Raw genomic sequence first — 15569 nt, 5'->3', positions numbered from 1 at the left:
TCTACTTTTAGAGACTCTAGGAACCACCAGTAGACCTGCAGTCTGAGAGTAAAGTGCTCTGTTAGGAACATATGGAGTAACCAGATCTCTGATGTATGACAGATGTTGTGCAATTATACACTGTTTAATGTTATTTAATGTTTATTAAATAACCCTCTGTCTGTTAAGTATTGTCTAGTGATGATCAGCTTTTGAGCAGATATCAAGACAATGGTTGAAAGGGATGAATTCGAGCACTAGCGATCTTTTATCAGCAAAACCTGCACACACAAAGAATAAATGAGTGACAACTTCTTTTCAAGTCCAAGAATTTAATAATAGAAATAAAATGAACATCCAGAGAGCATCACTATGTAATGCTGTTTATCTGAATTAACACAATATTTCGATTAACAAATCCTCTCTACTAGGCTAGTGAAACTTAACTAAACTACTAAGCAAAATGAAGATAAAAAGAAACTAAGCTAAGGAACTATTTACACGCAAAAACAACCAAAAGACAAAACAGGTTAAAGAACCAAAGTTCACCTTAAAGAATGTGAATCGTAGTTAAATTAGCAAAGCACAAGTTAACCAGAACATTATTTTGAGAAAATAACATTCTGGTTACTGATTTGCCCAGTAAAATCATTTAAACCCCTACGACCGAGTTTGTTAATGCGATTCTCCCTCCGGGCGTCTGGGGTCGCTGTAGCAAATCGGTGGCTAAGAGGTTACAACATAAAGTTATCAAAATTGCCTTTACCAACATTAATATTTGATAGTAATGCGGGGATAAGGCTCATAGCACCATCGAAGGATGGCGGAGCTGAACGGTTAAGCTTTGTGCTTTAAAGGTATACTATGCAACCGGGGTTGATTTTCCAGCGAGGCTCCCCCCAGAGGGCGAAAATAAAAGTACACTGTCATAAAGATGCTCAGCTGTTCTGGTTTCTCCGTCAAGCCAGGCGCTTCGGTTGTTTGGAGCTTAGCAGACAGGCGAACGCAACGAAAAGTCGAAAAAACGGCAGTACAAACCATGACTAACACAGTGAAAGTATGAACATCAGGGTTTCCCGCAGCGCTATCTTGGCGAGGCGTCTGCCGCAGCCGCCTCGCCAACATTCCGAAAAAAATAAAATAATAATAATAATAAAAAAAAAACTATATGCTTGCATATTTATTTGACGTTAACACACGGTTCTTTGTTGTTGCTTTCGCACGTGCATATAGTGAATGGCAGGGCAAAAACACATGGAATTCTTGCCGTAAAGCAAGACCGACTCTCGCGGTCTTGCACGAGACTTCTGAGCCTGTGGGTGCGGGCCGAGGGCTCTTGCAAGTACGGTATTTACCCCACAGACCACCAGGGCGGCCGAGAAAACCTTTGTTCGACCTGAAATGACTCATTTAATCATCCAAAACGGTATGGAACACATTAATTAACTGAAAAATGTTGCATAGTATGCCTTTAAAACGAACTCCTTTTGAAATGTCCGAGACCGGATGTTAGCGAGGCTAATAGCATTAATGCTAGCGTGAGCTACCTGTCAGCCCTTTTCTAAAGCATTATATGTCCACCGAGTTACATACATTTCCCAATAAACCTTTTTACTTCACCCTCAGCTCCCTGTCCAAACCTGTCTTTTGTCTCGTGTCATTTCTGTCCAGTTTGGCCATGAAGGAGCATTGAAGGAGGGAAGTTGTTGGCTTGTTGTTGGCGGGCTAGCGCTTAGCTCTGCAGCACCATGTGGGTTGGGTCGGAGGCCTGCTGTCCTGCAGACAGTCTCTGACTCCTTTGCGATCTGAGTTAGGCAGATTTCTACTCAGTATGGGGAAGTGGCTCCTGTGCCGGCTTTTCAGCCCCGCGTTGCCTGGAACCAGCTCCGTCTGGGGTCCGCTGAGAAAGCAAAACAAAGCTGGCAAAGACGGATTCTTTCACTTCGGCATCTGTTTTAAGCAGAAGTGAGAGACTTATCTTTGAATCGGCTGGCAGTTTCTCCCTATGCCAGGGAGGAGCTGAGTTTCAGAAAGGCTCATTCTCACTCAGCTCGTGGCCTCCTCCAGGCCCCATGCATGGCTCCTGCAGGGCCTTCAGTCACATGGCTGCTGAGGAAGGAGACCCCCCCCCCCCCCCCTCCTCCTTGAGTGCTGGTCGTCTGTTGATGGAGGAGTGTGTGGAGAAGAGAGAAGGGATGAAGCAGAGCTGTGCTGTGACTTATCTGTAGGGAGTGGTCACAGCTGGCCTCCCGCTGAGAGAAGGGAGAGAGGCCGCCCTCTCTGACTGTGTGTCCTTTGCGGCAGGAGTGGGATTCCTTTGTCAAACTCTTCCACTGTTCAGAATTCAATCTGAGATCAATTATTCATCATGGTGGTGTTTTAGTATAACAAAGAGCATGATTACTAAGGGCTTTATACGTGAGATTGAGAATTTTAGATTCTATTTTTGATTTAAGAGGAAGCCAATGAAGAGATGATAAAATAAGAGAAATATGATCATTTTAATTTTCATCAAAACTCTTGCAGCAGCATTTTGGATCAGGTGAAGGCTTTGAACTGTATTTTGCGGACTCCCTTATAATACATAATTACAATAGTCCAGCCTTGAAGTAACAAATGCATTGACTAGTTTTTCAGCGTCACTCCTGGACAGAATATCCAATAATAATATTCTAATATTATTTCAGTTGCATCGAGTCACTGACTTTGCAGCAATCTTTCCTCAATTGTGAGTTCTTAACCGTAAAATTTTAAATTAATTAAATGGACAGATCAAATGAATTAATAAAATTCTGTTCCGTTTTTTTTCCACTACCATAATTAAATTCTCCTAATAAATTACATAAAAAGTAATTTACATCTATAGACAAAAAAAAAAACGTTCAAGGTCGTGGTGGTGCAAGAGTAGTGCACATCACTGGGGTTGGGGTCCACAGGCCCTAACTCCGGCCTGTGGAAATTTGCTGCATGTCTTCCCCTATCTCTCAACTCATTTTTCTGTCAGCCTGCTTTCAATTAAAGGCTATTTAGTGCCACACCAACAAAGTAAAAAAATTACCTATTTTGACAGAAAATGCTGATTGTCTAAGAGAATTTTTTTTCTTTTTTTCAGGGTCAGTTTCAGAAGTTGGGCGGAGTCATAAGAGACAATGAGAAGGTTATGGAAATCAATCCTGGTCCTGTTGTCAAGGTGACGACCTCTGGAGGAGTTTATCAAGCGAGGAGTGTGGTGATCACGGCTGGACCCTGGACCAATAAACTCCTGGCTCACACTGGATTCCAGTTACCACTGGAGGTATTCAGACTTGGTGTCACATATAATGTTGCTGAGACGGCTGTATCTACTGCATGCAACATTTCAAAGGATGAACATGATTACACAACTACAGCACTCGGCATACAATATATTTAAACATCAATGTCAGGACCTTGTTGATGATACTGTATTCTAGTATACAGCTTGGAATGGTATGGACCAACGCTATAGTAAACTGCAGGACATGATGTTGACTCAGTCTCAGCCTTCAGAAAACAACAGCTTTAATTCTGTCCCTGGCTAAATATTTCTCACCAAATTAAGGATCTGTACAGTGAGCATAATTTCAGATAAAACTCAGTAAGTATATTTTCTACAAAGTAATCTAACTAGGAGAACAGATATTGAGGGGATGGATGTTAGTGCAGGCTAAATATTTGCAACATTAGGAAAGGTAGACAGACAACTTCTGTCTTTCAGCTCCGAAAGCATAGAGGCCATTACTCCCTTTTTATTTCTCTTCTTCAACAACAACATACACATATATAACTTCTCATCAGAGAACAACACTGTCTAGCAGTGTGGAATAGGCAAGTTATGGTACAGAATACATTCAGTCAGTCATACACATGTCAACACTCCCACTTATGAATGACTTGTATCCTGTACACCCTTTTTAACAATCAGAGTAAACAGAGTTGAATCAGAGCCTTTTACAGCACATACAGAACTTAACATATTTACAATCCCTCAGATGCTTACACCAAACATGACTTTGGAAAACTTCCTCAGTTTAACCTTTGAGACTGGTTTGGTCATAGCATCTGCTACCATCTCATCTGTAGGACAGTACACATGTGCCATCTTTCCATCTTTAATGGTTGACCTTATAAAATGGTACTTGATCTCAACATGCTTGCACCTTTGTCTGTATACAGGATTCTTCACAAGTGCAATGGTGCCCTGGTTATCCTCATAAACAGTGGTTTGAACATATTTATAGGAATCCATTGCTTTCAGCAGTTGCTCTAAATAAATACACTCCTGTATTGTTAGAGCTAAAGCCATGTATTCGGCTTCACATGTTGACAAGGCTACTGTGGGTTGCTTTTTGCTTCTCCAAGATACCAGTGAGCTGTTTTTGCTCATGCTCACGCAGTAACTAGATGTGCTCCGTCTATCACTAGTGTCTGCGCCCCAATCTGCATCACCGTATGCCCGGAGGCCTAAACCATCTCTGCCTTTCCTGAAAGTCAGCTGCTTACCAACAGTACCTTTAAGATAACGCAGCACGTGTTTCACTGTCACCCAGTTTTCCTATGTGGGGTTCGCAAAATGTTGTGAAAGCTTGCTTACCACGAAACAAAGATCAGATCTCGTACAAGTAGCTAAGTAGATGAGACTACCTACAGCTTCCCTGTATTTCCTCACATCTGTCATCTTAGGCGCATCATCAGCGTAGTCAATCTTTGTTCACATGGGGTCTCGCGTGTTCTGCAGTCCTGCATATCAAATCGGTTGAGGATCTTTTCAGCATACCTCTACTGTGACATTATTACACACTCATCAGTCTGACTGAAGTCTATGCCTAGAAAGTGTTTCAGCCTGCCTAGGTCCTTCATCTTAAACATGTTGGAGAGCATTGACTTCACTTGCTCTAGGCTTCTTGTGTTGTTCGTTGCGATTATCCATCCACCCAAATGACTATTATCACCTTCACTGTCTGCTCTGACTCTTTTGTGTACACACAATGGTCCGCTGGGTTCTGTGTGAAGTTGTCACTTATCAAACATTTATGTAGCATTTCGTTCCAATTTCAACCCGACTGTTTTAAGCCATAAATTGACTTCTGTAATTTACATACTAGGTTGTCCCCCAGTTTTTCATAACCTTCAGGTTGGTCCATGTAAATATTTCGGTCTATTGGCGCATGTAAGTAGGCTGTCTTCACGTCCATTTGGTGTAGTACCAAACAAAAGTAAAAAAACAAAGCAACTGGACTTGTTTTCCGTAGACAACGAAAAACAAGTCCAGTTGCTTTGTTTTTTTTACTTTTTTTTGGAATGACTGAGACTGTTCACCAGCATTTGGTGTAGTACTAACTTCTCTTGGGCTGCCTTTTGCATGACAACACGTACACTTGTTATATTGGCTGTGGGGGAGAATGTCTCACTATAATCTATTCCCGCTCTCTGGCTGTACCCCTTCGCCACAAATCTGGCTTTGTACTGCTCATGACCATCACCACCCTCCTTAATAGAGTGTACCCACCTACCTCCCACTGTTTCTCTGCCCTCTGGCAATTTCGTCAGGGTAAAGGTCTGGTTCTCCTCTAAAGACTGTATCTCCTCGTCCATTGCCCTCTTCCATTTACTTGCCTGTGGAGATGTCATAGCCTGTTTAAAGGTCAGTGGTACACCACACACTGCTCGGTAACAATAGTCAACACTGGTGAGTGGACTATCATCGTCATCAGTATCTCCCTGAGTAACGTAATCACTAAGATTACTCAGGGGCTTACGATCTCTAGTGGGGTATCTTCTACTGCTTGTGTCCTGTGGCGTCACCCTGTGGTGCTCCTCGCCATCATCCTCTGGGGATTCTGGACTGTCAGTCTGTACATCTGTGCTCTGAGCACTGGATTGCGGTGAGTCTGTCCTGTCAGTATTTACGATGGGGTCAAATCCTAATCCCTGTGTCTGAGTCTTGCTGTCACAAGTGGTTTTAGTGATAAATTTAACCAGCCTGTGTTTCTGCACTTTCCCTTTGTTGGGGTAGTAAACTAGAAAGGCAGGGCTCCCTTTGTTATGCCCTATGAAGAAGCCCTTCTCACACTTGGGATCTAGTTTATCCTTATTTTGTACATACGCATAGCACTCTGACCCGAATTTGTGCATATTGCCTAGATCACACTTCTTCCCTGTCAGTGCTGTGTACGGTGTTGTGCCAATGTGCTTGTTAAAGCATCAGTTTCTGGTGTAGGCTGCCTCCTGTACAGCATAAGGCCATAGGCTCTTAGGTAAATTACTGTCAATGAGCTTACACCTTGCCATCTCGAAAAGAGTACGCCTTTTCCTCTCAGCTATCCCATTTTGGTTTGGGGAGTAAGGACAGGACGTTCCATGTCTGATTTTGTTCTTTCTCAGGAGTGTCTTAAATTCTCTGTTTGTAAACTCAGTCCCGTTATCTGACCGGATGCACTTTACACTGCCATAAGGCGCTACATCAGCCAGGAACTTTTCAGTAGCCTGTGTGGCATCACTCCTCGTCCTGAGGAAGTATGTAAAAACTACTCCTGTGCACACATCTGTGAAAGATTGCATGTATTTGTAACCATCGATTGAACCATTGGTCACTGGGCCAGCTAGATCAGTATTTACCAACTCAAGTGGTGTTTTCACCTTGTCAGTTGCATTTCTGTTTCTCGTCTGAGTCAACTTCCCCTCTAAGCACACACGACATTCTTTGTCAGGCTTGCGCTTTGCACCTTTAATGTGCATACCTATGGTTATGTTTTGCAGTTTCAGTATGTCGTCATAGTTACAATGCCCCATAATCTCGTGCCAGGTGTGGATATCATGGCTAACATTGCACATGTCGTTTTCATCACACTCTGTTTGCAAATAGTACATTCTATCACACACTTGAATGTTAAACTCTGTCCCATTAGGCGCCACAAGAACATTATTACCTTCTTCGAAGATTACCTTGGCACACTTCACGGAGAAGAGTTCTTGTGGAAATGAAGGAATATACAGGGCGTTCTTCAGAGTCACTGTACACCTACGTCTGTTGTTGTCCATGAGACATACCTGTGCGTCTCCTCTGCCTTCCGCCAACCCGAACATCCACCTCCTGTCAGCCAGTTCCATGCTGTGGCTCTCTGGCTTGAATGAGCTATCGAAGGTTTTGAACCGGCTTTTGTTGTTAAGCATGTGGGACGTCGAACCTGTGTCAACGATCAGCCCCTTTTTCTCAGTCTGCTGCTGCTGGGCTGGCTTGTAGGTGTCTCCGGTTTCTGCTCGGAATGTGAAGTCGTCTCTCGCCTCAATCCGTCCTCCACCGCTCGCTGTCAGACCGCCACCGCTGCCGCCATGCCCGCTGCTGTTACTGCCGCCGCCGTTGTCGCCTCTGTCGCTTCTGCTGTCTTCAGTGCGAGCACACTTGGAACTTTGTGCTTGCTCTTTCTTCCTGCAGGTTTTGTCGCTGTGGCTTGTGCTTTTGCAGGGACCGCACCAAACTTTCCTTGTGCATTCATCTTTTCGATGTCCCTTTTCTCCGCATTGCCAGCATGCCATCTCTGTTGAATATCCGCTGTTCTTTTTCTTCAGTGCAGTGCGGGCTTTCAGCACCCTTTCCCCACCACCTCGGCTTCTGGCTCTGCTTCCTACGATGCCTCGAAATTTCGTAGCTTCACCTTGAAGTCTGTCAGTTTCATCTCCGCTGAACTATGAGTCACCGTCAGCGTAAATGGTTTGTGGCCTGCCATTGCCAATATAGTGCTCTCTCAGCACTTGGAGACTCTCGCGTCCTATGGTTTTACAGTCTCTGAATATCAGTCCCAAACTGACGTTGTCCAGTAATGGTGCAAATGCGCAGTAAGCATTAGCATTTCGCTTCTCGTCCTCGGCTTGTTGCTCCGCCGTCAGCGGTCTACCCGGCTCGTTCAGAATAGTCTCTTTTAATCCAACACGGTTCATACAACATAGCATCCGTTCTTCCCAGAGCTCATATTCTTCGACCTTACCGTCAAACATCGGCCACTTTGCCTTTTGCTGCGCCATAGCTAGCTACCATGTGTTCGTGGTCACGCTTTCCGTTGTTGTAACTTTGCTTGTCTTCGTCACTTCTTTCCGTTGTTGCAACTATTTATCGTTGTCACTGGGCCCATAACCTGTTAGCGCAGGCTAAATATTTGCAACATTAGGAAAGGTAGATAGACAACTTCTCTCTTTCAGCTCCGAAAGTATAGAGGCCATTACTCCTTTTTTATTTCTCTTCTTTAACAACAACATACACATATATAACTTCTCATCAGAGAACAGCACCCCCTAGCGGTGTGGAATAGGCAAGTTATGGTACAGAATACATTCAGTCAGTCATACACATATCTCAACAATGGAACACATTATTTATATTGATCTTTTATTCTCTTAGTTGTTGAAAATATATAGTGACACTAGTCATGTTCACTCAAACTGAGGCATTTTGATATCTGGGTTTCTGATGTTGCTTTTGCACTGCAGGTGGTTAAGATCAATGTGTGCTACTGGAAGGAGAGGGCTCCTGGGACATATGATGTGAAGCAGCGCTTTCCGTGCTTCTTGGTCACTGAAAGTGTGGAGACCAAAGAACACATCTATGGCCTTCCGTCCAATGAGTATCCAGGCCTGGTAAAGGTGGGTGAGTGTTTAGGATCCCTACAGTGTTTTTGCAAAGATTAAAAGTAAGGTTTCACAATATATTGCAAACATATTGTCTCTGCAACATCTGTGTGTAATATTGATATCGTTTAGAGTGCAATAATTTTTGACCAATGTATTGTGTTATGGTTCTCTTTGTGTATTATGTTATTATATGTTAAAAACTTGCGTTATATACACTAATGTAATATTTAGCCAGTTGAACAGTATCTCTTGGCAGCAGATACTCACGCCAAAGACAAATGTCATGGCCTAAAATGTTAATGGTCACATATTGATGAAAGAACAGATCAGAAAGTGAAGAAATAACAAAAAAGGCTCATTTAGCAACTACAATCATTGCAATATTTACCAATACTATCGCCATTGCAAGATTTTCTAATATTGTGTGGCCCTAAATGTGGAATTTCTGCTGGGATTGATGGAATCTCATGGTGCAGTTCTATTTTAAATTTATTGTCAAGCTTGCAGTTGATGTTTAGGGCACAGTTGCATAATTTTCTCAGTCATAAGACCCACTTTATTTTTCCTGTATTGAAAAAAAGTTCAAAACTATTGCATCTACTGAGTAGAATACTTCAGAACACTGAAAAAAAGAATAACAGAGTTTACTATGAGAGAGATGTTCTATCCATCCCATTATCTATACCTGCTTATGCATGTGGGGTAGCAGGGGGCTGGTTAGTAAGTTAGTAACTCATTTACATCAAAGTAACTAGTTACTAGGCTAAGCAACTATTTAGTTATTTTTAAAGAATCTAAAATGGTGATAAATTTGGATGACTTTCCTGTTATTGGAATTTGAAATACTGAGTTCATTTATTATATACAAAATGACTAATAATTAAAAGGATCCAATATATGAAAACACTGTACACCAGTGGTTCCCAACCCTGGTCCTCGAGGGCCCTGATCCAACACACCTGACTTACTTCCCAGTGTGCTGTCAAGTTCTCCAGAGTCCTCCTAATGACCTCATTATTTGACTCAGGTGTGTTGAAGCAGAGTAACAAGTAAAAGTTGCAGGACACCGGCCCTCGAGGACCAGGATTGGGGACCACTGCTGTACACCAATGTAAACCATTTGTAGTTTGTGGAGTGGGAGAAGTGAGTCACAACATATGTATGTAGATTATTTGGTTTAATTTGCATATTTGTTTTACTGTTTTATTGTTTTTTATTTTTGTATTTGCACAGCACTTCAGTCAGCTGCTATGTTGTATTTTAAGTGCTTTAGAAATAAATATGATATGGTGTAGATATGATTTTTTTTCATTTTCAATTTTGATAATAAAAGATAAATTAAGCAAACCCCTGCACACACTGGAAACCTTTCTCAACCAATCGCTATCACATAGGCTATGCATGCCTTGTCCGTGCCCACAGACATCATATACGTAGACGCGTCATAGGGCGCAGGTTCGCACGTCAACGTCACCACATATTGTATGTGGCAGAAAAAAGTTGAGTTCTGTTGAATCAGAAAAGATGCCTCATTCCTGTGCTGCATGGAAATGTATTCTGGCTGATTTCACTACTTGTATCTACCTTCTATAAACTAAGGCTGCACCATGTTGCAAAACTGGACACACTAAAGCTGCAGAGTGGCAACTTATATATAATGGTAAAAATGGCTTGTACTTGTATAGCGCTTTAACTTGTCTTGACGACCTACAAAGCACTTCACACTACAGTTAGTCATTCACCCATTCACACACACACACACACACCCTGACGGTGGTGAGCTATGTTAGTAGCTACAGCTGTCCTGGGGCAGACTGACAGAGGCGAGGCTGCCATGCACCGGCACCACCGGGCCCTCTGACCTCCGCCAGCAGGCAATGCGGGTGAAGTGTCTTGCCCAAGGACACAACGACAGAGACAGTCAGTGCGGGGGATCAAACCAACAACCCGCCAATTGCAAGACGAAATCCCTAACCTCTGTGCCACATCACCCTTACACACATATATATTTGTGTGTGTATGTGTTATGAATATAAGGATCAATTTGTTAAATCTAAACATTGTGGTCTTCATTATTTCATAAAACCGTGTCACATGTGAACCTTTAGGAACAGACTTTTTGGGGGAGTATTAAAGAGGTAAAATTAATAATATGAGAAGAAAAAACTCCTAGGTCAATAAAGTAAAAAAAACAAACAAACACAAAAGTGATAATGTTATGAGAAAAACGTCATTATGAGAATTAAGGGGGAACATTTCCAGAATAGTCACAGTTTGCAGAATTATTTCACTCCTGGAGTAATAGGGCCAGGTTAGATTATTTTAAATATTTTTATTCTTTAGGAGAATAAATTCAGGAGAGTGAAGCTAAAGGGATACGAAAATAAACTTGTAATATTACAAAAACTAAAATACTACGAATACAAAGTATATTCTGAGATTAAAGTCCCTCTGATGCTGTTTAAGTGACTGAGTAACTGCAGATTTGCCACATTTAAGATGGCGGACGCTCTGACGCATCGCAGCATAGGCAGAACCTGCCCAATGACGCGTCTTCGTATATAATAGCTGTGTCACAATTCGCAGGCTGCGTCCTTCATAGGACGCATTTTAAGGCCAGTGACGTCATAACGATGCGCGGAGGCTGTCCCATTTGGCAAAAATTCTGAGGATGTTTAAAATGCAGCCTTCGAATGCGTCATCCTTTTCCCCGAATTCTGAGGATGCACCGCTACCATCCTTAGTGGCCTCGCCTGCCATAAGATTTCCTGAGGTGCTTTCCGCGCTTTTTTAGTGATAGTGAAAGTAGTGATTTTAGTCAGTTATTTACAGGGTTTGTACACATTTAACTATTCAATTCAAATTACTAAAGTTACAAACATAAGCTTATATCAAGTCTTACAAATAAATATAAAATTTTATATTTAAACATATTCGTCAATCTGCTGACAAGCGTTTGTTTAATAACTGGTATATTATGATCATTAGCAGGCCCCTGGGTGAAAATAATAGCAGGTAAATGTTGCCTCTCCACTGCACTCTCCCAGCCTGAGAAAAATTTGTCGCCGGTTTTGCTGCCGCCGAAGCTGTCTAAACCGACTCTCCTCCTCCAATAAAATAAAAATAAAATAAAATAAAAATTTCCATATCCATTTTTTTGTCGTCTGGCGCTGTTTTTCCCAGGCTTGGGGTAGACATGATGACATCGGGTTGCAACCAGGAAGTGCTCCAAAGGCTAGACCCTCCCATTTACCAACGGTTGAGGATCCTCCGGAGCATCCTCTGATGGCTGGGTCCTCCTAAGGCTGAGTAGGCTGGGTCCTTCGAAGGATGCAGCCTGCGAATTGAGACACAGCTAATGTCTATGTCCGTGCCCCACGCAACCCTTTCCCACCATCCTCCACCCCTTCCCCTAATCCTCCACCCTGCTTTCCCCTAAGGCTTTCTAAAAAACACTCCGCAGATGTGGGAGAAAAGCAGAATTGTGGCATTAAAATACTCTTAAATTTTTTTGAGTTGTAGTAACACGTTGTTAGAATGTAAACAACTTAACAGAGTTATGAAAACAAGAAGAGTAATCAGCTAGATTGTGCCTTTAGGTGATGTTACTCCCAACACTGGTCTAGGAAAGTAAGGTGTGAAGTGCCATCTAGTGTTTGTATATACAAATAGCAGGCTGCAGTCAAAACGCTGCACACATATGGAAAAAAGGAGTGACAACTTCTCTTCAAGTATAATAATTTATTAACATAAATAAAATGAACAATCCAAGAACACCACTATAGAATGCTGTTTATCTGAATTAACACTATATTTCAATCAAAAAATCCTCTCTACAAGGCTAGTGAATCTTAACTAAAACTATCAAGCAAAATAAAATAGAAGCTAAGGAACTATGTACACACAAAAGAAACAAAAAGACAAATAAAATGGTTGAAAACCATCAGGGATATAGTATGATCTGTTGTGCACTGATGAGGCTGTGTGAATGTCAAGAGCGGGCAACCCTCTGTACTAGACTAGTGAAACTTAACTAAAGTACTGTGAAAACAGATTAAAAGTAAATTATTTTTAAATACGACTATGACTTTCCCTGTAATTTATCTGCCAAACCTTTGTCTGGTTTGGCAACGGGGCATTCGATTGCTGTGAATTACTCCAACGTAAAGCTGGTTGCCTGAGCAGGGGGGTGAGGAAGCTCAGCGCTGCTTGGAACTCTGCAGGCTTTCCCCATGTGGCTGTCTTGAGGTTTCCTGTGCGGGCCTGCACAGGTTGCACCCTGTGACTTCAGATCAGATTTTCTCTTAGCTTGGCCTAGCTGCAAGAGACCGCTCCACGCCATCTTGACTCGGCTTTCCTGCAACAGCTGAGAAGGGTTACAAACAGCCTGTTTCATAGCAGTTTGCTGTTTAAGTTCTGATGTTGAAAGGGCAGGCTACCTTAGCTGGATCAGTCTGCATATGTGGCAGGTCTCTGAATTCCATTCGGACACCGATAGCTTGTCCCTCCAATGCTGCTATTGAGGAACAGTGTGTGATAGAGAACGATTGTCCATGACCAGAGGTTTTTATACAGTGGCCTGCTGCTGTGAGAACAGTCCCCTGATGCCTGTAAGGTCTCACATTTCATTTAGTTTCCAATTTACAGTCTGATTTATCCCACATGGCAGAAACCACCATACGGAACACTTAAATTTGGCTCAGAAAATGTGACATCCCGGCAAAAAACTGGACAGTTGGCAACCCTAGTTGTCATTGTTATTTGTAAAATTATAACACTTTTATAACAATGTGTCTTCTTCCCTCTTCTCCTCTGACACAACTTGCAAAGAAGTTATGTACTTCTGTGGCTCTTGTGGATGATCTGGATGGGAGTGAACCTTCAGGGGAAAAAGACAGATTATTATAGAACATTGCCATTTGTAATATAGTTCTTTGTAGTCCAAATAGCATATTTTTTTGTCTATCACAGGTCTTGCCTATATTAAACATGGCCTACTAGATATTGCACACATCTATGTGTGTGTGAATGCATGCCACAAAATAAAAGGAACCCATCCATCCATCCATCCATTTTCCGAACCGCTTTATCCCTCATGGGGTCGCAGGGGTTGCTGGTGCCTATCTCCAGCGTTCACTGGGCGAGAGGCGGGGTACACCCTGGACAGGTCACCAGTCTGTCGCAGGGCAACACAGAGACAAACAGGACAAACAACCATTCACGCACATACTCACACCTAAGGACAATTTAGAGAAGCCAATTAACCTAAATGCTTGTCAGTATTACAATAAAAGGAACCGTCACATAAAATATTGGCACCCCAGATGGGACTTGAAGCCACAATCCCTTAGTAAGCCAGGGATTCAATATTTTGGTTTTGATTGATTTTTCTAGGTTTGTAGGTGTTTTTTTATACCTATAGGGGTGCCAGTCAGGTATCTCTCCTGACAAGTAGGATTTTAAGTTTTGTTTGTTTTTTTACCAGTCACACAAGGACCATACACTTAAAGGTGTAGACCCTTAAGTACAATGAATGACAAACAATTGTTTTACACATAACACCAACAACAGAAATGTTTGTTCCACAGTTGTTTGTATTTTTTAAATGTCCATTCAAAAATAAACATAAATCCCTTCCCCACAAAAAATAAAATGTCCTTGTTTCCTCCCAAGTAGGCAGGCTCCAACACAAATTGCCCCACAGCAAGAGCAGGGAGTAAACAGGTTTGCTGGTGTATTCTACAATACACCAGCAATATCACAACACCACAAACAAAACATACAAAAAAAATAGACTTACAGATCAGGAGATGGAAATCTAGCACACAGCAGAAGCAGGAACATGTTTTCTTTTGTTGCTTTCACTGGACAAATATATTTACATTTATTTTAACTTCTTTAAAGGAGCACTGTGATTACTTTTGTTTAATTTTAGGGTTTTGAATAATTCTAAAACTTACGGGAGATTTTGTATCTGTGACGTCATCAGCTTCAGATGACACGTTAGCAGGGCAGGAGCACAGAAGTGGATGTATTATTTATTGTTTGGCTTATATTTAAAGGATCAGTGAAAGAAAAATCTATCCAGCAAAAAGAACTCAAAAAACATAGCCTGAGGGGTTAAACAGCCTCGGATTAATTATTTTTAAAGCCTCTGTCTGGTCACGGTTGTCTCTGTCTCTTGTCTTGTCTGTTGAGACACTGACATTTTTGAAACTACAGTCGGGAGCCATCTTGAACTGCGGACAAATCAGGTGAGTGCATGTGGTTGGGGGCGTGGCCAGGGCGTGTCTTGGGCTGTCAGAGGACAGGAGGTTAGAGGGAGAGAGGAAAACGGTGCAGCCAGCTCTGTGCAACAAGCAGGTTGTCACAAGTTTAATAGATAAGTCCTTACTTCTGACTTTGCATTGCAAGTCAAACTTTTCCAGGTCGAATTCTCCACTGGCGGTTTCTCCATCTATTGCTGTTTTTTGAACACGGGTGGAAAACATTGATCGAAAGCACTGTTGGATTTTGGGTCATGTAGTTCGTTTGACTCACATTATAGTATATGCTTCTTGGAAAAAGATTACAAAATCGCAGCGTCAAGCCTACATTTTTTGAAATTTTCTAATTTTTCTTTTTTTCCCCCCCCCACGAGAATTCTGTAAAAATGTCAACCCGAAAAAATGTCAGCCTCACAATCATTGTGACACTTTCACGCAACGGCACTGTTTGTTCCTCGTTAGTTTCCGTTTGCTGGCTGCGCATGTACACTTCTAGTGTTTATGTATTCTGTTAGCTTCGGTGTTAACAGAATACATAGCTCCCCTGCTCTGACCGTATTCTTTGAAAATGGCTGAGAAGTAAACTGTGAAACTGGTGATTTGTGTGCCAGTGAAGCAACTGTGTACAGAATAGTCCACAGACTGCAGCGCCATAGGTGATCTGAGAAGCTTGTACATCCA

At 42.1% G+C, this 15569-nt stretch overlaps 1 protein-coding gene across 2 annotated transcripts in view; it reads left to right on the top strand.

The window, feature by feature from the left end:
* Positions 1–15569, top strand: part of pipox (pipecolic acid oxidase) — a 35923-nt gene that overhangs the window by 8360 nt on the left and 11994 nt on the right. For both annotated transcript variants that reach the window (XM_036133285.1, XM_036133284.1), the window contains exons 4-5: positions 3092–3274; positions 8482–8634. In XM_036133285.1, the coding sequence (XP_035989178.1) occupies positions 3092–3274; positions 8482–8634 (336 nt within the window). The remainder of the gene's footprint in view (positions 1–3091; positions 3275–8481; positions 8635–15569) is intronic.

The sequence above is a fragment of the Fundulus heteroclitus genome, unplaced genomic scaffold (genome assembly GCF_011125445.2).
Source record: "Fundulus heteroclitus isolate FHET01 unplaced genomic scaffold, MU-UCD_Fhet_4.1 scaffold_60, whole genome shotgun sequence".
NCBI classification, from domain to species: Eukaryota; Metazoa; Chordata; class Actinopteri; order Cyprinodontiformes; family Fundulidae; genus Fundulus; species Fundulus heteroclitus.
Note: the sequence above shows the minus strand (reverse complement) of the source record. Positions and strands in the feature narration are given on the sequence as shown.